The 24,249-nt window shown below is 38.9% G+C and overlaps 1 protein-coding gene across 1 annotated transcript; it reads right to left on the bottom strand.

Moving 5' to 3' along the window:
• Positions 1-14: 14 nt before the first annotated feature.
• Positions 15-7,405, bottom strand: FAM237A (family with sequence similarity 237 member A). Its single transcript, XM_082467408.1, has 2 exons — positions 4,367-7,405; positions 15-524 (listed from the first exon to the last, which is right to left on the bottom strand). Exons 1-2 carry the CDS (start codon positions 4,776-4,778, stop codon positions 385-387), a joined length of 552 nt encoding a protein of 183 aa, XP_082323534.1. The 5' UTR covers positions 4,779-7,405; the 3' UTR covers positions 15-384.
• Between the last annotated feature and the right edge of the window lie 16,844 nt (positions 7,406-24,249).

The raw sequence follows: 24,249 nt of genomic DNA, 5'->3' as shown, positions 1-24,249 counted from the left end.
GCCTGTGCATAAGCAATCCAGTGGTTAATATTTCAAAGTCATGCAGTGTATTCAAGTTAAATGTGTGGCACTCTAGTTCATTAACAATGTCAAGCATCCCAAAACAATGATCAAGATGAATACAAGAATCTGAGTAGCACGATCCCCTGCTCATCTTTGGAAGCTATTTTAACTGTTTCAGACAGTGGGATGGTCTGGCAGTAATGTCGCCATTTGAAGGAACATGCTAGCAGCCTAAAAGAATGAAACTAAGTACTCAGAGAATGTGGCTTAAGAGTTGTCTCTGGATGCTCCCACCATTTCAAGTAAATAAATGATCAGTAGTCAAGAAAAAAATATATATATATTTAAATTCCAAGATGTGCATTAGCTCTGAGGTTCAATTTATTTTCTCTTTATTTCCAGGACATTGGTCACTTTTCCAATGAACTTAGACCCACTCCTATGTGCATGCATGCTTATCAAGTCTTCAATCAACTCTTTCTTCTTTAGGGAAGGGATTCTTGGTTGCTGAGGATATACACCTAAAAGTAGAGAAAAGCAACTAGTCATTAGGTCACCAAATTATTTTCAGGCTAATTAAGTATCAATGACTTGGTTTTTAAAAGAATGTTTGCTGCTTCTGCCACTCGGCTATTAATATTCTGTATAAATTTATTGCAGAGGTGTATTTGAAATTTTTATTTATGCAAAACTTTGTGTCCTATGAAGTTTAATTATATAATATGAATTAAGTAGATTATAATAAATACATTTCCTATTTGATTAATATGTATTAAAATATATTTTTCTGACTAAAAAAGTAAAAAATTGTCATCATATAAATTTAATATAAAAATATAAAGAAAAATGTTTAAACCACGCATAATATAATCTTGCAGAGAGAACCATAGTTTTACACATACATACTTTATACCATAATTTAGTTTACCATTACCCTATTATGGGACATTTAGATTATTTCCAATTTTCTGTTGCTATAAATAATATTGCAGTGAAGAACCTTATACTGCAAAATTGGCTACAGCTCTGAATGATTCTTTAGAATAGATATCTAGATTGGTAATTTCTTAATGTGTTGCTTACAAAATTTCTCGGAGTGAGTAAAGTAGAAAATCAAGCATTTGTGAATCTAACTTATATTTCTGAAGCATTGTTTTCTCTTCTGCTTAATGTTTAAAAAATAAGCATTATGAACATTTGCCAGCTAGTTAGACACTGACTGCAAACATCATCAAATTATAAATCTAAATTTTAACTTTCACGTCACAGAGGATAGCAAAGACTCACAATTTTTCTAGACCATCCAAACTGCCAGGCTCAGGCAGGCAAGTTTTTCTGTTCCTCTCAGGGGCAGAGCAAGATTTGTTGAGGGAAGAGATCATCATTTTTGACACAAACAAGGATGTACTTCAAAATCCTTTCATTTGTATTGAAGCCTTTACTAACCCTTGTGTTAACCTCAACTCTGTTATTTTCTATTTGGGAGATATTATCAGCCTACTCTTTTCCTAAATCAATTTCTCTCTCCCTCTGTGCCTTCACAGAATCCATCATAATTTAGTAGTTAAGCCTGGGTATAGCCTCTTCAGCCTTCTGACTATTTTGGCATTCAGCTGTTAGCTTGTATCTTTCTAGACAAAATAACAATGTTCTTTTGAGTCTTCTCAAACGATGATATCTTTGGCCCTCAGAATTTTTGGAATTCTCATTTCTGGATTGCCTCTGTTTCTGCTTGTTAAAGTTATAAACCACCACAATGTCTAGGTCATCACTCAGCTCGGTAAGCTGTCCTTGGAGTAAAGCTCTTCCAGATTCTTTCTATAGTTAAATCCACACTTTTCATACATTTATTGTTTATAGAATCACAGAACTTCAGAACACAGAATGTGAAGAGACTTTAAGGGTCTTCTAATTCTTCCCATATCCCTCGTTTTCAGATGAAGAAACTGAGAGCTAAATAAGTCAATTAACTTGCCCAAGGTTACGTAGCTATTTGATCTCTCTTGTGTTCATATTTGCTGACTCAATATTAACAAATATATTAACATACAAAGTTGTATAGGAGTTTTGTGTTTTTAATAAGGCATGATTCATTGCAACATTTCTCAAGTGAATTTAAACTATTTAACTTGAAGACATCAAAATAGCAAGAACCTTTCCGGGTATTATGTAGACACTTATTTTAGTTTTTCCCTTCTGCTCTGATGATGTGATTTCCCTGAGAACTATGGAGACAAACACTTCTTCACCCTCACCCCCATCCCAACCTAGTAGAATATTAATTCCCCAGGGACAAAAGAAAAAATTAGTGAAGAATCTGTGCAGGTACATCCAGAGCCCAGTTGAGCCACTAGAGATTTAATCAAGCCTCTTGAGATGAAATCTCGATGTTCCTGAAACTAACTTTCAGACAGGGTGTCTTCTTGACCCAAGACCCTCTTTGACTGATTATACAATACAAATGGAAAGTCTTATTTCCTGGTCTGCAACAATTGTTTATGTCAAACATTAAAATAACTTCAATAAAGTGAAATGTTTGCCCCTAATATTTGCAAAGCAACGCCTAGTAAAGTTTGCAGACCAGCTGGGTCAATAGCAACTCTGTAGCAAGATGAAGGAAGTGACTTCCAAAGCTGAAGACAAATCTACTTTTTTATTTTAAAAAAGAAGATAGAAATGCCATATTGAAGTATGCTCAGAAAATTACATGTTGTCTCAGACTATTATAGTAGCCTGTTGCAAGCAAGCAAACTGAAAGCTGTTTTTGAGATTATATATATATGTAATTTTAATATACAATTAAATTATATAATATAATTAATTTAATTAATTATAATATATAATTATAGATAATTATTTTCTGGTTAAATTGAACACAAATATTATTTTCATTTATTCTATAGATACTTAAAGTAATTCAAAGTGAGTGCAAAATACAAAAACAAGAAATAGTGGTAGTAATTTGAGTACCACTGTTAAGTAGAGTAAGAATGGAAAAAAGAGCCTACAGTACAGATGAAGAAAATATACAGTCCTTACTGATGCTGATGCCTGGGAAGCCTCTGTTCAAAATATTTTTAAAATATTGGTAACCAACATTTAAAGATAATCATTTTGTATTTCTGCTTTAGTAGCTAAGCTGCTAAAAGAATATTTCCTTTGAAAAAGGAAATTGGTTTAAGTGACAATAACACTTGCCAAAATAATAAATTTATCCATAAATAATTGTGGTGGATTATCTGGCTTTATGGATCATCATAGTTTTTGTTACTGATTATCTGCCTTTATGGATCAGCTAATCATATTTTTTGTTACTGTAAAACAAACTAAATATTTAAATGTTCTACAATATCTTGGGAAAAGATTGATGTGTAACTATTACTGTTAATTGCTATTTTAATAGACTTTTTACAGGAACATATAACAGTTCTCACAATCAAATGTACAACTGCAAAAATTATTTATGCTTCAGTTTTCCACTAGTGCATAAATAGTTACTACCACCCAAACAGCCCTTGCTGCAAGCTTTAGAAGCTCATTGGTTGAAACAACACCAAAAAAGGAACAAAAACAGTATGAATAAGGCTGTTATTCTCAGCTTACAGTGATTTATTCACACTCTTTCTAATTCTATAAAGGATATTTTTTCTAGTGCCCCTGGAGAAGACTGCATTTGATTACCATATTTACTTCAGTGAAAAATCTCTAAATTTGTAGGAAGTTCCAGATTTCTAAAAATTAATTACTCAGCTTGCTGGAAGTTAATTACTTATTTGCAATTTGTTCAAAAAAACAAGGAAGAGTGAATTTGCAAGCCAGCTGATTTTTCTACCATTTATCCATCAACTAAGTAAGTACATCTCAAGGAGTCCTTCCCATTTACATGAAAGCAATTAGTTTTTGTTTCTGTTTTTGTTTTTCTATTTAAAAGGGGCAAGAGCTTGTGTGCTGTGAGCCTTCCCCAGGCTTATATTCAAATCTTCCCAATTCCATAGCAAGTGAACACAGGTTATGACTACCAATGTTCAGCCTAACTGAAAAAAATAATGTTAATTTGGGGGCATCCCTTTATACCTTGATATTGTATTTTAGGGATCCTCTCTTTTCCTACTTGTCTTTCTGATTCTTCTTTGCTGCTGTTGAAGTATGAAGATGAGGACAATATGTTGATAAAAACAGCTACTGCAAATTACAAAAGGAAGTGCTATCTATCTTCCTATCACTTGCGCGCTCTTTGGGCTCACCCCTGAGGAGGCTATGTGTGGCAATGGATTCCCCTAAAGCCATTTCCCTCTTCCTCACAATTCAGCACATTCATACTTGATTGATCCTTTCAAAAGACATGGGACCCGGGGTTGACCACCTTTTTTTCTCCCTGTGTGCTGTGGATGCACTGCTGAGATCTTCTCTTCCTCTCCAGCCAATTGCCTCCTTCCTAAGCCATGGTTTCTGGAGAGGACACAGTCCACATAGATGTCCCAGAAGAGTTGGGCCAGATCCCAAAACAATGCCCCATGCTGCAAGTTCTCAGATGACTTCAGGTAGATCATAAAATCCCAGAAACCTGAAACAGTGTTGGAAATTCGAGGCTTCCGCATTCCTAGGAGGAGTACTGAAGAAGATTCCCAGCACTGAGGATCAGCTTGGTTAAGAGCCAGCAGATCTGTCTGGCTGTGACAGAACAAAGGAGACACACAGCACATTCCCACAATGAGCAGGGAGCAGGTGAGACTCAAGGGGCGGTAGATCCCTCCTCTGTTCCCAGGATCGGCCATGGCCTTGAAACTGCGCAAGATGGAAATATTTCATGTGAGTTCTTGCTTGTGCTCCACTCAGTAAAGAAAATAATTATGCCTTTAAGAACCTTGGTGCCAGCAAAGGAAACATACCATCATCTCTGGGAAAAGTCTTATCCTACCTCCCATCTCACAAGCCCCATTCTACCTAAAATGATGCATTGTCAAGCCAGGTAGTATAAAACCAAGATGTTTAGATTAAGAAAGATTTATTCCTAAGGTGTGCTCTTTTGTAAGATAAATAAGTAAACTTGTTTTTCTCTAGCACAGAGAAATACAGTTTAAAAGAGTATTAAGTGAAAATTTTCAGTCTTGCTACATGGCTTTTATTATTCTATAATTGCATAATTTAGCCTAGCTATCCTAAACCAGGACTCCCATGCAATTAAGAATTTGAACATATTTTACCCTTGGATGCTTTCCTAGTATGGTTCCTTTTATTATTAAAAAAAAGGCATAAGAATTGTAAAATGTTATAAATAAAAATAAACACAAGAAAGTGTGATAAAAGTATGGGAACCAAGGTATATTCAACCCATTAGAGTAGAATTAATAAACATTTTACAAACACCTAAAATGTTCTGCAATTCTTACATAATTTTCGTAAAGATGATCTTTTCTCATTTTTCTCATCTTGCTATAAATCTCAAGAATTTTAACAAAAAGTATTTGCCTCTCATTCAGCTTTTCTGGCTTTCAAAGCTGGTTGCAATAAAACCAAGACATCCATATACACTTTGAAATTATTATGTTACACTTCAGACAAGTCCAATGAGAAATGATGTACTTAAAATAATAATAAACCAATTTTTTTCCCAGAAAAAAAGGTTTACCTGAATCTTCACAAATGTATATAATATACAAAATGTATATTACACGTAAACAACTCTAGTGTAAAGAAAAAGCAGGAGGGCATATACAGCTGACTTTCAGTTTTATATTTCCAAATCTTTTAGATGTTAGTATCATGAAGGCAAGCAAGGCACAGCTCATGGGAATTCTCATGAGAATATGTCTATATTGGAAACACTTGATAATAACACCATAAGATGGAATCTTTCTCTTCTGTACAGCAGCAAAACATACTGAGTCTCCCTTAAATCGGTATTTCAGAAACTGTCTTTGAACAGGCACATTCCTGAAGAGGCACGTTGAGATACAAAGTTATTCAAAAATATTTCCTCTATATTTCAGATTATTTACACAGGATACCTACCTGAACAAAATCAAATTTAATATGTCCTCTTCTGAACTAAAATATCAAAGTCGAGGGGCCGTAAAAGTTGTTTTTCCTTAGGGGACAAGTCGAAGCTGTCAGTGCTAAGTTTATTAGGAGACCAAGGGCGGGATACTGTCCAGGGTGCTGAAGTTGGCGAGTCTGGGGCTCGCTGCCTGCTCGCGCCGCAGCGCTCACATTGGCTCCGTCAGGTTCCCTTCCCTTCGGAGAATCTTCCCCAAGCCTGGAAGTTCCTCTACCCTGGGATCCTGCGTGCGTCCTGCCACAAGCCCCGCGCTGTGCTCCCTACGGCTCGATCCCGCACCTGCTTCCACCGCCTCTCCCTCCTCAGGGCGGAGCTGCCTGGGACACCCTGTGTCCTTCGTGCCCCATTAGCCTCCTTACTCCGCGGCTTTACTCCCAGGTCACAGAAGGGAGCCCCTCCGCACTTACCTGCGCAGCCCTCTCTGGATTCCTTGGGGTGCGTGGAGAGAAAATGCTGACTGCTCCCTGAGCAAGTGACGGTCCCCACCTTCAGCGTCCTGGAGGTTACGGTGCCTCTTCTTAAGCAGCGGGAGTGCTCGGCGCCTCTTCAAGTCTACGTCAAAACGCCGGGAAACGGCCGCCACCTCTTGTCCCCAGGTCCATCTCCTGCACCCTCCTCTTCCCTCCCTCCCCTGAAGATTTCGTTTCAGAAAACAAGCAGGCTTAGCCGCACACACCTCATTGACACTGACCCACACCCCCGCTCCACCAGCGGAACTGAGCCTTTGTGTGGTTGGGCTTCCCGGTCCTACCTTGGGAGGCGTGACACTGCTGGCGGGAACTGGAAAGTTGGGACCCAGTCCCGCGCCCTTCAAGGAGCAAGTGAGGCTCCCTAGATCTCTACTCTCCAGACGTTCCTTGTTTGAGAATAAAGTGATAGCAGGGAAGACGCAGGACTCCTAGGGTCAGAGAATGCACGTGGGTGCCCTCCCAGCGGTCAGTAAGGAAATTAAGGTGCATCCCAGTGACATCCTGGGTGTGAATTTCTCCTGCCTGCCTGTGGTCCTGGGCTCTGAAAAGAAACACACCCTTGAGGCAAGAATGTGGGTAGGGACAAGGCACCACTGGAAGCTCCCCTTGAATGGGGACAGGAGACCCCATTATCTCCAGGCTCTGTGGCTTGGATCACCCCGGGAGCCCGAGCTGCTGCTAGTATTGCTTGCGTCAGCCCATTGCTCAAGATTTCACAGAGGGGTTCCTGCTTTCCGAGAAGAGGAGATGTCTGAGATTCTCTTTGGTTCTCAACTCAAAGCTAGTTAATATCTTAGTCAGTCCTGTCACCTTTTGGGGGCTCTGCTGAGAATTAGGGCCCACCCTAACTGAAATACACCCAGACCAAGAGCCTGAGGCACGGTTTTGCCCCCTCACCTCAGAACCCTCTAAGCATCCTGAAAACCACTGGTAGTCTCCACTAACTGAAGGCTTTTGTGCCAGCTCAATAGTATCCATGGTTACCTTCCAGAGGGGCACAGGGAGGAACCCAGGCTTATAGCAAGGTTTACCAAAGACATGAGGAACATTCCCTCTACCCAAGTGGTAGGAAGAAAGAGATCTCGAGAGGATTCCTAGGGGTTCTGGGCTTTTTCTCTTCCTCTGAAATCAGTTTCTCAATCTGTGAACTGAACATACGAATGTCTGCTTCTATTTATCTTCTGAGGAAGTGGGAAAAGATCATAAATGAGGGCTTCAACTTGCTTCCTGAACTTCAAGGAGCTCTCAGCCTCTTGGAGAAGATAATTACAGAAGCATAGTGTGTGAGCACAAGGGATAGAGATTGGTGTGGGAGAACCCCGAGAAAGAGAAAGGGAAAGGAGGGGGCAGAGACAGTGTGTTTGAGGAGGTGACTGGTGACCTTCTTGAAGAAAAAGTTATACAGTTTTCCTGGAGCCATAGGGGAGGGAATGGTCTCCTTCAGGCAGAGAAGTTAGCATGATCAAAGGCAGGGAGGGAGCATCCAAGTGGTCCTGTGCTTCTGGGGAACAAAGTCAAGTGATAGGAAGAAGGGAAGTCAAGGGAAGGAGTGCAGAGAGAGAAAGGAGAACAGAGGTAAAGATGTGGGGATTTAATTCTGGTTTTAGACATGTTGAAAGTTACATTACCCTTGAAAATATTGGTGTATAAATATGCAGTGCTTACTTTATTTTCAAGTGCCTGTGTGTCAGGCACTATTCTAGATGCTGTGCACACAGAAGGAATAAAACAAAGTCCCTGTAGTTATGGAGTTTATACTGTAGTGGGGGTGGGAGAAGAAAATTTATATTTTAATTTAAAAATTATATATGTATAGTGATTTGTGTTTCTAGTTTCTGTGTTAAATGATGAGTTTACAGCTGTGTATCAAAAACAAACACACAACTAGTTAATTAAATAAACAAATAGTGTCATGAGTCAATAATGAGTGTTTTTAATTCTGAAGCCCGAGGAAAAGTATATGTGTAATGTGTCAGTTATGGTAAGAAAAAAACAAAGGATCACCAAGGAAAAGTAAAGTGGGACTAGGAAAGGATAATGGGAGAAGAGCTATTTTATATGGAATACTGAGAAGTCCTTCCTGAGGAAGAGATATTTAAGTAAAGATTTATTAATGTGAAAGAGTGAGTCATGCATATGCATGTGAGAGAATGCTCCAGGTAGAGCATAGGGGAAGCATAATTGCTTTGGAACATATGTGGTGTGATAAGAGTGTTTTCTGGGTATTGTGGTAGGAGATAAGGTCAGAAAGGTGGTCAGAAATCCACTCTGGTTGCTCAGTAGAGCACAGACTAGAGGGGAGCAAGGGCAGAGGCAGGGAGTCCAGTTAGGAGCTACTGCAATAATCCAGATGAGATGTAATAGTGGCTTAGATAAGGGTGGTAGCAGTACAGTTGGTGAACGTGACCAGATTCTGAATATATTTTGATGGTAGAAAGGACAGGATTTATTGATAGACTGGATGTATTGTGCAAGAAAAAGAGAAAAATTCAAGATTACTTCAAGTTTTGGGGGCTAAGCAAATGGAGGTTTGGAACCATCAGCTGAGAGAGGAAAAATGGTTTGAGGAATAGGTTTGGGAAAGGAAACTCAAGAATATGCTTTTCTACAAGGATATATTGTACAGCATAGGGAATATAGCCAATATTTTATAATAACTTCAAACAGACTACAATAGATAAAATTTTGAATCACCATGTTGTACACCTGAAACTAATAAAAGAAAGAATTTGCTTTTCAACACGTTAAGTTTGAGATGACTGACATCCAAATGGAGAAGCTGAATAGTCAAGGAAGAGGAGGGGACTAAAGATAAACACATACATAGCGCTCAAGAAAGAAGTCTAAATTCGGGATTTTGTCAACCTGTGGGCAATAGTTAAAAACCTCATAGGAAAGTATGTAAAGTGGGTACAATAGTAACCTAAGGATAGAATCTGGGAAATGCCAATATCTAAGTGATTAAAAAGTAGAATTAAGAGGAACCAGGAGAATGTGGTGCCTTGGAAACCAATGAGATAAAGATTTCACAGAGGGAAGAAATAAACCACAGCACACAGATTCAGAAAAGGGAGTCCATAAAATGAAGACAAAGAATTTTCCATTGGCTCTAAAAAATAGTACGTCACCAAATTGCTTATTAAGAACAATTTTGACTGAGTGTTGGGGGAGAAATGGTGAGCTGAGGCAGAAATGGAAAGCAAGGAAATGCAGACAGTCCCTGAGAAGCACTTTCTATGAAGTTTAGAAAAGAAGAGGGAGAAGAATTGGAACAGGAGGTTAAGGGTTGGGTCTTTGTCATGTTTACAAGCTGAGGGAGAGAAACCAACAGACAGGGAGGAGTTTAAATTCAAGATAGAAGGATAACTAACAATCTCAGAAGACACAGAAGCAATAGGGATAAGGGAATAGGGAAGAGTCAGCATTACACAGAAGGGATAGCTTTGCTCTCTGAACAAGGAGGAAGAAAGGCTCCCTCTGGATATGGATACATCAGTGTATGGTATGTTGGATGGAGAGCAGGAGTTGAGACAGATGGTGACCAATGGTCTCAATTTCTTAATGAACTATGGTCCGTAGTCATTCACAAAAAGTGAATGAGAGGAGGTATTAAGTAAGGAATTTAAGGAGAATGAAAAGGCTTTGAATAATCTTTGAAAAGAAGAGAAAGAAGAGAGGAGATAAGAGAAGGGAGAGAAAGAGACTAAAGGAAGTACTAAATGCCCAGGCAAAATTTGAGACCATGAATTTGTAACAGACCATTTTGAACGCTTGTTTGGCTTTTATGAGGCAGAATAGCATATGGATGAATCTCCAAACTGCCTGGGTTTGCACCATATCTCCCTCATGTGTCACATTTGATTGATTCTTAGATGCAAATTTTCACATTTAACACCACTGAAATCAGGTTTTATCTATCAACTGAAGGCACCTTACAATCAGAATTGCAATATTTTCTTTTGCTTTTTTCAGATAATGAGATGTTTACAATTGACGGTGTCTTCTATTTGATGTAATACTTTGTACAAGTTACTTAACCCTTATGAAACAGTTTTATTGCGTGTAAAATGGGCAAAAATCTCCCTATGGCTAGTGAGGATAAAATGAGTTCATACATGCAAAGCACTTAGAATGGTGCTGCATGTAGCAAAGTGTTTGTTAAATGCTAGTTATTATTTTTATCCTTCAGTGCTCCTCTGACTGAATGTAGGAGAAAAGAACGGTCATAATTATATTGATCCTGTGTTAGAACTTTTTTGGGCAAATGCTGATGAAGGAGAGGGATGCAAAGGAATCAAGGGTATACACAGGTTAGAAAAAAAGAGATGAGGGGTAGAGAGATGAAAGACTGGTTGGAAATGAAGAAAACTGAAGCCCTGTTGAAGGGAAAAAACAGGTGTAAGAGGAGAAAAAAGGGGACACTGAAAGGTACTAGTCAGGAAGAGGGATATTCAGGCTTCAGATTTCAGAGGTGGAGCAGCTCTGTATTCTGAGCACAGCCTCTGAAGTGAGAGGCTGAAGCGAAGTGAAGGTAAAGACCATTGTAGTTGGGCTCCAGCTGTACTATAATAAGTAATAAGATGTAAGTATAATAAGATAATAAATTGAAATGGTCACCCCAGCTTTATAGCAGCTGAGGGTGTGTGACATTGCCGTCCCAACCAGAAATCCTAGGACAACTCTTGCCAATGGGAGCTAAGACTTTAAAAATATATATTTTTAAAAGCCTAGCTAGTGTCTGCTCATATACTTTTTTTCTTTTCCTTTCAATATAATTACTTGGGACTGGAAGTTTTGACCTTTAGTAAAACTTTTTATACTGCCAGTCTAGAAAATAATACTTTGATTAAACATTTCTCTTACATACAATTTACCAACTTGCACTTGAAATTTAAGTAGTCATCTTATGAATATTTTTATTTAGAAGACCTTAATAACTATATATTCTGTTGTAACATACATTTAGAATTCCTTGCTTAGGGCAATTTGGAGAGATTCTTGGAAAGAAATATGTATCTTTAATCTGAACCTTACTAATAACTGCAAGAGGAAAATGGCACACTAATTCTTGCATTTCAATAAAAAGAAAGCCACCATCAAATCATTTTAATGAAACATTTAATACTCTGTTAAACATATAAGTTTGCTTAGTTTGATATCTTATCCCTGTGGTTTCATTTCCACAGACTAGCCTCTCTCTAACAATGACACACATTTGATTAGCACCTACATTTTGCCAAACATTATTTTCATATATATGGTCTCACATTTATTCTCCTCTTTCCCCCCAGTTTGCTGCTAAGGGATTTTCCTTGAGTAAGTTAGTTGGTAAGAATTAGAACATGGTTCTGTTTCCAAAACTTAGCTTTACACATTGTCATTTATCTGTCCTAAACAGTGTGCTTGTACAAACACATACACTGACTGTCACTCTCTATTCTCTTCACAGTAGTCTATCCTTATTCCCCTATTGGCTCCCCAATACCAACAGGGAGGGAGCATATGGCAGGTACAACTTACAGAGAGAATAATTTTAACAAGTTACATCTGGAATCAATCCATTACATCATCATTCTGACTTGTTAAAAAATATTCAGGAAACCAATGGGTCATTTAAAATGACATGATGCTAAATAACTGGTTTGACTGGCATTTGTCATCTGGAGAGTTGTTTCAGTTTTGTGCGGTTGCAGCCTAGGCTGAAACAATGACTAGTGGAGAAGTAAATCGCAATTAGCTGATGTGACCCATGGGTAGATTTTCTGATTTTTGCCACTTGAAGCAATTCTCAAAGACATTAAAAAGGACTTCCGATTAATTTTAATGAAATTCGAGAGCAGTTATATAGTTTGCATCTTCAGCAGTGCATTAATTTGCAAATGATGGGGCCAGCCTTTAGGAATAGGGTGCTTCTTTAACATTTAGGATCAGATAGTAAAAATAATTACTTTCTCTCATTTTTTTATGCTATTCCATCATTTGAAGATGGCAATAAACAATGACAATTTCCTGGAATGCCCATTGGGATAAGTGGATTAGTCTTTAAGTGTCATCAAATTCATAAGGACAAGTTGAAGTAAGTAGTCAGATGATATTGGACATTGAGTCTAAAATGTGCAGAAAAGGAAAGCTACTCGGGAATACAAGAATGGTTCATTGGGCTTCCCTGGTGGCGCAGTGGTTGGGAATCTGCCTGCCAATGCAGGGCACACGGGTTCGAGCCCTGGTCTGGGAAGATCCCACATGCCTCGGAGCAACTAGGCCCGGGAGCCACAATTGCTGAGCCTGCGCGTCTGGAGCCTGTGCTCCGCAACAAGAGAGGCCGCGATAGTGAGAGGCCCGCGCACCGCCATGAAGAGTGGTCCCCACTTGCCGCAACTAGAGAAAGCCCTGGCACAGAAATGAAGACCCAACACAGCCAAAAATAAATAAATAATTAATTAATTAAAAAAAAAAAAGAATGGTTCATTCATATTTTTCCTACTTACACAAGTGAAAATACTATGGTTATGATAACAGGTTTAGTGGTGGTTTCTTTCTAGGGTATTTCTCAAGATACATTCATCTTTTGCCCATTCTTTCCAGTAGGTTGCAAAGCCCATAGGGATTCCTGTGGCTTTGTCAAGAGATGAGTGTATGTCTTTGCAATAACCCCAGCACTTTAAGAGTGACTACTGTAAGTATTGGCTTTTCAGAATTGTCCCATCTTTTGGGCTACTCATTTCCAAAGGAGACTACAAGTGATTTGTTTTCTATTTGTTTTACATACCACGGCAACAATGACAAGATCTAAGTTTTTAGCAATAGCAAGTTTTTTTCCCTAAGGCTTCAGTTATGATGGAGTATCAAAAAACAACATATAATCTCTACTTCAACATAATAGCTGGAGCAGAGGGATTTACAGCTCAGAAAGCCAGAGGTCTACTGACAATTAAGGACTTCTGCCAAGAAGAAAACATCTGTGAAAGGACAAATAAGGACATAGACCTATATGTTGAAGGCATAAAACATCTTACAGTATGAGAAGGGCTCCTGGGATGAGAAACTTTTCCTTGACTTGTGTGTGTCTAGGGGAGTTAGCTCTACTCTGCTCTAGATTCCTACACAATTTTGTGCATACTTCCATTATATGCTTACTGTATTCTATTTGTTATGTATGCTTATCTGTCTCTCCTCACCATCCCCCTCCTACCCTAACCAGCAGCAAGCTCCTTCAGACTGGGAATCATGTCTGACTACTCTCAGCTTTAGAGTCCAACACACATATAACTTCTTAATTAATACTGGTTGAATTTATTTATGAGAATAGTCTCATTTGGAACCCAAGGCTGGAGTAGTGAGTGTCATTAGTCAACTTTGCACTGATGAAATTTCTTTTTCATGTCTGGAAAAAGAAATCAAAATGTCCGTCAGCCAATTTAGAGTTTTGTTTTTTTTTTCTTTATTTGGTGCCCCCCCTTTTTTTTTTAAATCATGCTTTTGCTGAATGGAAATATTGCTTTAATGTGATTATGGACACATCCTCTGAAATGGGGTTTTTGATTGAAAGACTATAATCTAAAAGTAGAAGTTAAGCATAAAAGTATAAAATCATTTCCCCTGAGGGAAAAAACATTGCTCATCCAATGACAGGATTTTCATGTTCAGTCATTGGAAAAAGGGAATCATTCAAAATCTAGTTTGAGATCATTTTTGTAACATGGTGCATTAACTAGGAATTCATTAAGCTACCAGTAAAAGAAAACCTAAGTATATATGTATATACATATATACATATATATGTATATACAGATATATATATATATATATATATATATATATATATATATTAGCTTAAATGAAAAGGGGTTTATTTTTCTTACCTAATAAGAAATCTGGAAACATGTGGCTGCTGATGTTAGTTCCGTGGCCCAAGGATATCAGGCCCATGTTTCTGTGATTCCCTTAACTTTTCCTTGCACTCACAGGTTAGTTGCCGCAGCTCCAGACATCACATCTACATTCAAGGCAGGAAGTAGGTGAAGGGGTTGTTTCAGCCCAGCCACATCTGTTATATTTTTCTATTAATTAATTTATTTGTTAGTTTATTCATTTATTTGTTTAGGCTGTGTTGGGTCTTTGTTGCTGCGCGCGGGCTTTCTCTAGTTGCGGCGAGCAGGGGCTACTCTTCATTGCGGTGCATGGGCTTCTCATTGCGGTGGCTTCTCTTGTTGTGGAGCACAGGCTCTAGGCATGCAGGCTTCAGTAGCTGTGGCATGCAGGCTCAGTAGTTGTGGCTCGCAGGCTCTAGAGCACAAGCTCAGAAGTTGTCACACACTGGCTTAGCTATTCCACAGCATGTGGGATCTTCCCGGGCCAGGGCTCAAACCCGTGTCCCCTGCATTGGCAGGCGGATTCTTAACCACTGCACCACCAGGGAAGTCCCCACACATCTGTTATTTTTTAAGCAAGAAAGTAAAAGCATTTCTATGACCTTCATCAGTGGACTAAGTCTTAATTCATGGACTACAAAGATGTTACCTGGTCATTTATAGATACAAGTAAGTCTGAGGGAAAGAGCTCCAGTGTAAGACAGTAAAGTACTTTGTCCAGGGAGTTGGGAATGGCTGCTGGGGAAGCAATCAGCAAAGTCAATCCCATAAGGCAACGTGACTTGATGGAAAACTGTGCATTGAATAAATTCAACTTTAAAGCTAAATTGGCATAACTCCACTGCTGTTTATCTTTATTTTCTTAGATCTTAACTTCTTTACCTTAAAAATAGAAGTTTTAATATTATTCACCAAACATTGCATACTTGAGAAACAGAAAATGCTGGTGAGAATACAATGATACACTACCAAACGTAAAATAGATAGCTAGTGGGAAGCAGCCGCATAGCACAGGGAGATCAGCTCGGTGCTTTGTGACCACCTAGAGGGGTGGGATAGGGAGAGTGGGAAGGAGGGAGATGCAAGAGGGAAGAGATATGGGGACATATGTATATGTATAACTGATTCACTTTGTTATAAAGCAGAAACTGACACACCATTGTAAAGCAATTATACTCTAATAAAGATGTTCAAAAAAAAAAAGAATACAATGATGGTTGCATAATCTACTTGGTGATAGATCTGAAAGTCCCTTCTTTCTAGAACTTTGAGCAAATAATTTCAACTCTCTTACATATATCAATGTTCTCTGCAAATTAAATGGGTCCAAATGGATAATCTCAAAATTCTTTTCTGCTTTACCAATTTATTATTCTATGATTTGTGGTAATAATCTATTAATTGAATAAACGTCTTGAAATCCTGGAGTTTAGAAAATTATTGAAATTAAGAATTAAAAGTGGTACAATCCCTGTAGAAAGGACTTAAACATTGATATACCCCATGAGTAAGCAATTACACCCCTCAGTATAAACACCAGAGAAATTCTTTCACTTGTACACTAGTAAATATATATAGGAATGTTTACAGAGATACCATTCGTATAGAAAATACCCAGAAACTATTCAAATGCCAAAAAAGTAGGGAATAAATAAATAATTAAGTTGTAGTATGTTCACCCAATTGGCTATCACAGGAGTTAAAATGAAGTACAGCTAGTTGGAACACCATGTATGGTGTTATAAATATAATATTGAGAAGGAAAAATTAGTCTCCAAAGATTATATATAAAATTTCAATACACTTTCTATAAAGTTAAAATAACTAAAACCAAACAACACATTTATTAGAAATATGTAAAAATATAAAACTAGGCATGTTTTCAAATGGTAATGAAATGATTATTATAAGAGTCAAGGTAGTAATTACATTAGAAGGGAAGAGTGAAGAGTCCAATGGATAAGATGGAAAAGTTTCACAGATAATGTTAACTACTGTCAATGTTCTAATTATCACACTGAGTAGTAGATTCATAGATATTTTTATAGGATTTTAAATAAATAAGTAGGTGAATAAATAAATACATACTTGCATACAAAAGGCCAACGGACTGATAGATCATATCAAGAACAAAGGATTACGCTTAATCCCATTCTGTTTACTTAAATTTCAAGTAAAAAAAAATTATAAGTCCATATCATCTATGGAAGTTATTTTAGAAAAGACCTTAAGCTCATGTTTTCATTCCTTATAGAAAACAAATGACGTAAAAATTCACTCACCAAAAATAGTAGAATTTTTTGGTTATTTAGGATGTCTTCTATTAGACCACCTAGTCATTTAATCAGTGCTAATAAAACAAGGAAGGAAATCACAAATATACCACACCCTACCCTGAAATCCAGTCCCTCTAAGGATGACAACAGTCACTATTCTCTTTTATCACCAGTCTCATCCCTGCGCTCCTTCTCTGGAGTGAGGTCAGGACCCTGAGATATGAGGGTCCATCCACGGCATCTTCCTGAGCAGAAAGGAGGTTTTTGAAATGACCCAATACTCGGTATTTCAAAGCATGTCCTCTACTGGGTGAAATGAGAGATTATCAGGATATGATTTAAACCACGATGAATCCCCAAATAATGAGGAACACAGCAGATGAAGACAGGCAAAGAACAAGACGTTGAAATGTACTGACACAGATGCCCAAACCAAAGCAATTCATTTGTTCTATATTACACACACACACACACACACACACACCACTGTGACATTTACTGTTACAGGCATGGGGGATATACATCAATGAACAAAATAAGCTAAGTCTTTGCTCTTTAGAACTTATATTCTACTGGAAAAGACTAACAATATTTAAGTAAACAAATCAATAAACAAGATAACTTAAAAGAGCAAAAGTGAAATGAAGGAAATAAAATCATGTATCATAATAGAGACTAAGGGGAAAAAACATTGCTTTAAAGCACAAATGACTTCTAACTTTTTACGATCTTCAATCCATGCAAGCTTTGAAATTGCATCAGTACTCATTAGAACAAAACTTCAGCCCCTTATGCTTATAAAATTGACTTGTATCGACCAAATTCAAGTGTCATTAGGCACACATATCTGAAGCTACTGAAACCTACTAAAACATGCAGAGAGCACACACTGCTTCACCATTCAGCCACTCTGCAATCAGGCTTCTTTTTAACCCTCCCCTCACCCCTTCCTTAAAAACCTTCAGGAATTGAGGTGACCACCCCTCCTGTAATGACCAGCAGCTCCTGAAGCAGAGTAAATTTCTTTTAACAGGCCCCATGCTTCTGACATATCTGAGGGTGAAATCCTAGGGGAATTTAAATTTATACATAATTTTTATAGGCATAGATCTAGAAGAGCATATTACATATTCAAATATACACACACATCTATGTTTGTATGTATGTATATGTATACCCATCCTATCTTGGGATCCCATATTTTGATGAAGTTTCATACCTAACACACATCTTGGGGCATCCATTTACACATGGCTTTGAATTAATAATCATGCAAGAAAATATCTAGACTCCAACAAATGTGCGACATCAGCAAAGTCATTGATTAAATCTTAGTGAGACGTTTACAAATTCTCATATATAAGTTCGTGATTTTTTCCAGCTTGTAAGCCTGATCCAGAGCTGCTATCAGAAAATTGACGCCCTCTGCTCTCAAACATGACATCTGCCCTTGATACCCAACATAGGTTGTCATCACCAGCGGAAAAAGAAATTTGATTTTGGAACAGATTTCTTGAGTTCAATACCTCTTCCTCACTAGGTAACAGGCATAAGTGAGAGAATTGTCCAAAAGATCTATTATACAACCATTACATCGATCCAGTTCAAGACCAGAAAGATCAAGCAACAAACCACACACCAGAAGCATTTGCATTAAACAATTTATCGAATGCCCAGCTGGTCTGGAAACGCTCTAGTGTCCTGCTGGTTGTAAAGACTGTTGAACCCCTACCTTACCTTCCCCAGTTACAAATGTTTCAGACAGAAAACCTTAGACCACGGGAGAGAATCCGAGCAAACGAAATAAAGTTAAAGTCATGCTCATCTGCTAATAGACCCAAACTCTGTCTCTCACCACTTTTGAAAACTCATATTTACAAATATGACCCACTTCATTTCTAAATCACTGTAGTTCAACCAGTGTCCAGAACCAGGTTGTCAGTAGGTGTCTGATACCACGCTTCTCCCTTTCTCTGAAATGGTTCCCAGAACAAGTGTTAGCCCCATTTAACACATTGTATAGTACAGTCTTTCTCACATTGAATAGAAAGGTTAATGCGTTCTCAGGCCCTCAGAGAATCTATAAAAGAGGAAGAACAGTATTATGAGGGGTTGGGGTTATTCCACTAGGGATGCTTTCAGGGTTTAATTTTTCCATGGTAGAAACAAAATCTCTTGTTTCCAAAGCAAGATGTCAACATCATTTTTAGCTGTCAACCACTTTTTGTGCAAGAAGTTCAGTTTTAGATAGCAATCACTTTTTTGTGCAAGGAATTCAATACTTATCCTTCTCTTTCACTATAATAAAAGTAAATATATATAAAGCTTTTTAACCAAACTAATTGCAAAGCTATTCAGCTAACTCTCAAATTATTGCAGGAAAGTCACCCAAACAGAGAGATGATTTATGTCACAAAATATTTGTAACAGTCTGCTAACATGAGTGATATGTGATTTGTGGACATATGAATTGTTTGCCTTTCTGGGTAACTAACTGGAAATCCTACAAACTTTGATAGTCAAAGGATTTCTTCCACAAACATTCATCTGTAGTTCATTTGTCTGTAAAAAGTCAAAGGCTTCTTATTTCATACGGGCAGCTACCTAGTCGGTATAGACTCTGAGAACAAAGCAAAAATGGACTGAATGTCTACATTTTCCTCCTTTCATCTGAGTGTTTGGTCCATATAAATATTTGAGTACAAGGCTTTCTCAGAGTTTTTTTTAACTTTAGTAAAGAAAAAATTATTTCTTTGTTTCTAACCATAACTAATGAAATGTGGCTCCAGGCAACACATCACCAGGAAAGGAGAGGTTACATAAGAACTCAGTGACGTATAGAGCCATTTTGATTACCTGTAACCATGAGTTTCTACTTGGATTGGCTCCTTTTATTTCTTAGGTTCAACTCACATTTCTCAAAATACCAAATGCCTGATAAAATGCCTTAAGCATCTTATCTCTCTGCATGGCGTTGAAAATGTAGTTTTGAGACTCAAAAACAGTTACCACCTTCCTTGTGTTCCACTTTAGGTCATAATGGCCCAGCAATAATATTTTTCTGTGGAGAGCTACCATGATGTTATTAATAAATAGCTACTCTGCTGACAAATCAATATTCGGCTCCTAATAAGTATGGGAGTGTCGTTCTCATCTCTTGTTTCTGAAATGCTGAATGCTTACAATTTCAGTTTCAGACCAAAATAGTATAATTATGGTTATAGTCATGGAAGTAAGAGGTTTTTTTTTTAATTCATTTTTTGCTACACAGAGATATGGTCAAAAGTTTCTTTAAGTGTAACCATCCCAATTTTCCTCAAAAAAAATTGTAAAGGTATTTTTATTAACCTGAGGGGGGAAATTTTTTTTTTTTAATTTTTTTTGGCTGTGTTAGATCTTCATTGCTGCGCACAGGCTTTCTCTAGTTCCTGCAGGGCAGGGGCTTCTCATTGTGGTGGCTTCTCTTGTTGCAGAGCACAAGCTCTAGGTGCATAGGCTTCAGTAGTTGTGGCACGTGGGCTCAGTAGTTGTGGCGCACGGGCTTAGGTGCTCCGCAGCATGTGGGATCTTCCTGGACCAAGGCTCGTACCCGTGTCCCCTGCATTGGCAGGTGGATTCTTTTTTTTTTTGACAGCAGAGCACAAGTTCTTTTAATCACATGCTTGAAAAGTGTCACAAGTCACAACTCTGGAGCACAGGAGAGGCCCAGAGTCCGGCCTTGGCCAGAGGCACGGGAGCCCGTGTCCGCCGCAGCCTTCCGGGAGAGCCCGGCTGGCGGGTGGATTCTTAAACACTGTGCCACCAGGGAAGTCCCTCCTCAAAATTTTTTTGAGGAAAAACGGTCCGCTAATCACCAAGTATCAAACCTGGCCTTTAGCATTTACTCTTCTCTCTTTCATACGTTCCACAACCAGCTGCCCAGTTCTGTTGTTTCTACCTGTGTGATCTGTCCCACTGCTTTCTGCATTTCCACAGCCCTGTTTCAGTTCTTCATTATCCTGGATCTGTGGTGTGACCCTGGTATCCTAACTGGTTTGCCCACCTCCTGCCTCTCTTACCCACAGCCCATAGTATACACTGCTGCCCGACAACTTCCATTCTTCCAAGCCTCAGAAACCTGCTTGCAGCAGCAAAGTCCATGCACGACAGCTCAAGATCTCTACAACTTTACCTGGAGCTGCAGGTCATTCCTCTCTTCCTGCTGTCCCCTTTATACACTCTATGCTCCAAATCAAACCAGTCGCTTGGCGACTGCCCCAGATGGGGTTCCCTGGGAAACAGACTCCGAGGCAGAGGTTAGTGGACAGAATGTTTATTAGGGAGTGCTTTTCTACAGCTGTGAAAGGGGACAGACGGAAGTAGGACTGGGCAGAGGGAGATGAGCTTCCATGAAGGCCCAACACAGGAGGAGCTTTTGGAGCCTGTCTGGTCCTGAGTTGGGGTGAGGAGGCTGGGCCTTGAGGAACCCACACTGATTCATCCTTGGATGTAGCCTACTTTGAGGGCAGTTTTCTTCATTAGGGGAAACCTCCAAAAGGGCCAACAGCTGATGTCTGCCTTCCAGCAGTACTCCCAGCAGATAGAGGAATAAACCCTTTATATAATCTCTTTATTTCTCAAAGCAGATCTGAGCAGTGCATCATGCACCCGCCCAAGGGCACTTTTCTATAAGCTCAGTGGCAGGCTGAGAGCTGTCTCTCAGTGCCCATTTCTAAACTTTTTCTTTAGTAGTAATATGCCTCCACCCCTGTTAAATTTCTAGTCTCCTTTGCAACTAGGTGTGACTAAGTTCCAATTTCTCATAGCATACTTTTCAACTCTCAATTTTCTGTTTTCACAGACACCTGGGTATTTATCAGGCTGATTTGTAATTACAGGTTTATATTGGGACTTTATGACCTTAAAAATAGGTTAGGAAAGCTATTCACAATTACTTGGCTAATTAGTGACTAGTTTGTCACCAAGAAGCCCAGTGTTCTTTTCAGCACTTTTACTTGGTTTCCCTCATCTTGCATGGTAGACTGAAAAAAACGAATATTCCTTTTTCTGACCAGACTCTCATAAATACTGAATTTGTTACAACAAGCAAATAAAAAGGCCGCTTGGAAATGGGAACTGAAAAGTAAAAGTGATATATGCAACTGCCAGATTGGTATCCAGAGGAACTGATAGGCCTTCCACGTCTCCTCCTTTCCTTTGCTTCCTGGAAGGTAGACAGGCTGATGGGAGCTGAAGCAGAGAATTTGTTCCATGAGACGGAAGATGTGTGCTAAGGATTTCACAGCAAGAAGATGGAGGGTGTGTGGAGCCATCTACTAGCTCTGGATGGCTCATGTGCGAGACAAAAACTTCTATCTTGTTTAAGCTACTGGCCTTTTGGTCTTTGTTATTTCAGCTGAAATTGTACATCTACAATTGTACATCTAGTTCAATTTGCAACACTGTTCTCCCCATTTCCATATGTCCATAGTTCACCAGTTATTCAGATACCAGTTCAAACGCTTCCTCATCCAGAGAATCTTGTTGATCTCCCTACACCCCAAAGCAGGAAGTAGTATTTTCCTCTGCCGATCTCCCATGGTAGTTTATCTATTTTTCCTTTACCTAGTGTGACACTTTTATCATAAATGGTCACTCTTGAAATAATGTCATTTGTAGCAACACAGATGGACCTACAGATTATCATACTAAGTAAAACAGAGAATGATAAACACCATATGGTATCACTTATATGTGGAATCTTTAAAAAATGATACAAATGAACTTATTTACAAAACAGAAATAGGCTCACAGACATAGAAAACAAACTTAATGGTTACCAAAGGGGAAAGGGTGGGGAGGGATAAACTAGGAGTTTGGGATTAACATATACACACTACTATATATAAAATAAACAAACAGGACCTACTGTATAGCACAGGGAACTATACTTAATACCTTATAATAACCTATAATGAAAAAGAATCTGAAAAAGAATAGATACATATATATGTATAACTGAATCACTTTGCTGTACAGCTGAAACATTATAAATCAACTATACTTCAATTAAAAAAAAAAAGAAATGCTCATTCTTTCCTTATTCTCAGCTCCTGTACTAAACTATAATGTCCTGTAGAACAGCATCTGGGTGTCATATTTTCTGACCCAGCATCTAGCAAAGATCTTTTATTTAGTAGACGTTTGTATTATTTGTTGACTCAATGAAGTTTTTTTAAAATATAGGATGAAAAGGGACATTCATGTCAATTTTCACTTTGTTTTGTAACAGAAAATGGTTTAACTCAACAGAGGTAACAGAAAAATCCCATTTCTTCTCTCACTTGACATCCTGCAGATTTGCAAGCTGATTAACACATTCCTTCTCAGGTGGAGTAAATTTTGTAGGAATACATTTTTAACCTTTTCCTTTGGTCTTGCTATCCTCTCTCTCTCTCTCTGTCTCTCTCTCTCTAGTTCTAACAAATGTCCAGAATGTACATTTAGAGAGTGAAGTTATTACAATACAGATCCTCTAAACTGGGACACTCCCACTCTCTTCTAGTGGCGGCAGCAGTGGTTCCAGTTGTGGTTCCCAGCAGAATCAGCCCACAAACATAGGCAGAAACCTCAGCACTCTCTCTAACCAATGGTAGCTATGGCTTAGAAGCCAGGCAGCCACTAAGCTGCTTTAGCAAGCATTGAGACACGCCTATTTGCCAACACTGGACCAGTTCATCTCCCACAGATGAGCACATCTGAGTAAGCTTAGCACACGAAGCACCACAAAAAGGAAGTAGCTTCAGGCAGGCTGTCTTTGATTCTCTGTGGCTTTCACATCCACATGAAACAGCAGTAAGTTGACATATAAGTGGGCAACTCATGAGAACGCCTCTGTGACCCTTCACACAGCCACCTGCAGCCCTGACTGGGGTCAAGGCCACGTCCGCGCACTCACTGGAACTATCAGACGATTGCAGGGGCCACACGTGAAAACGTCTCATTATTTGATGCAGAACTTGGACCCACTAGGGGCCATGGGCTCAATCCTGTGCAAAGACAAGTTGTGTTTACACTGCCTTTATCCACACAGTGTTTTTGAAATATGAATTGGCTGCATGATTTAAAAACTAGGAAATTTTAGATACATATCTGGACTTAGGGCTTCTCTAGAAAGATAAATGGGAGGGGCAACCATGGGTCCAATTTTCCACACGGTGACCATTGGCTGGAGCTGAGCAGAGACAGGGTGTGTGCTCTCCGGCTCAGCTCAGGCTCCTTCACTCTCGCATCTCCTAGACTGAGTTGTCCTACTCATCTGGGGAACTGGCTCCTGCAGACGTTAAACGGTTCACCCTTGCTTCACAGCCATTTCACCTATGTAGGAAGAGCAGTTTAAACCTGCTGAGTACCGTCCATTCACTGTCTCTACGGGAGTGACATTGGCTCCGTAGCGGAAGCGCTGTCTCTTGCTGCAGGGCAGAGGCCTCCCTGATGTCATTTACCGTTTTCAGTTTTCTCCCTGACACCTGGGTCTGAAGAAGCAGGGAGCTTTGCTGTAAGCTCATTTACCTCCTGAGGCTGGAAGCTAT

The sequence above is a fragment of the Balaenoptera physalus genome (assembly GCF_965194825.1).
Source record: "Balaenoptera physalus genome assembly, chromosome: 6".
NCBI classification, from domain to species: Eukaryota; Metazoa; Chordata; class Mammalia; order Artiodactyla; family Balaenopteridae; genus Balaenoptera; species Balaenoptera physalus.
The sequence above is the reverse complement of the archived record's forward strand: the minus strand, read 5'-3'. Positions and strand labels throughout refer to the sequence as shown.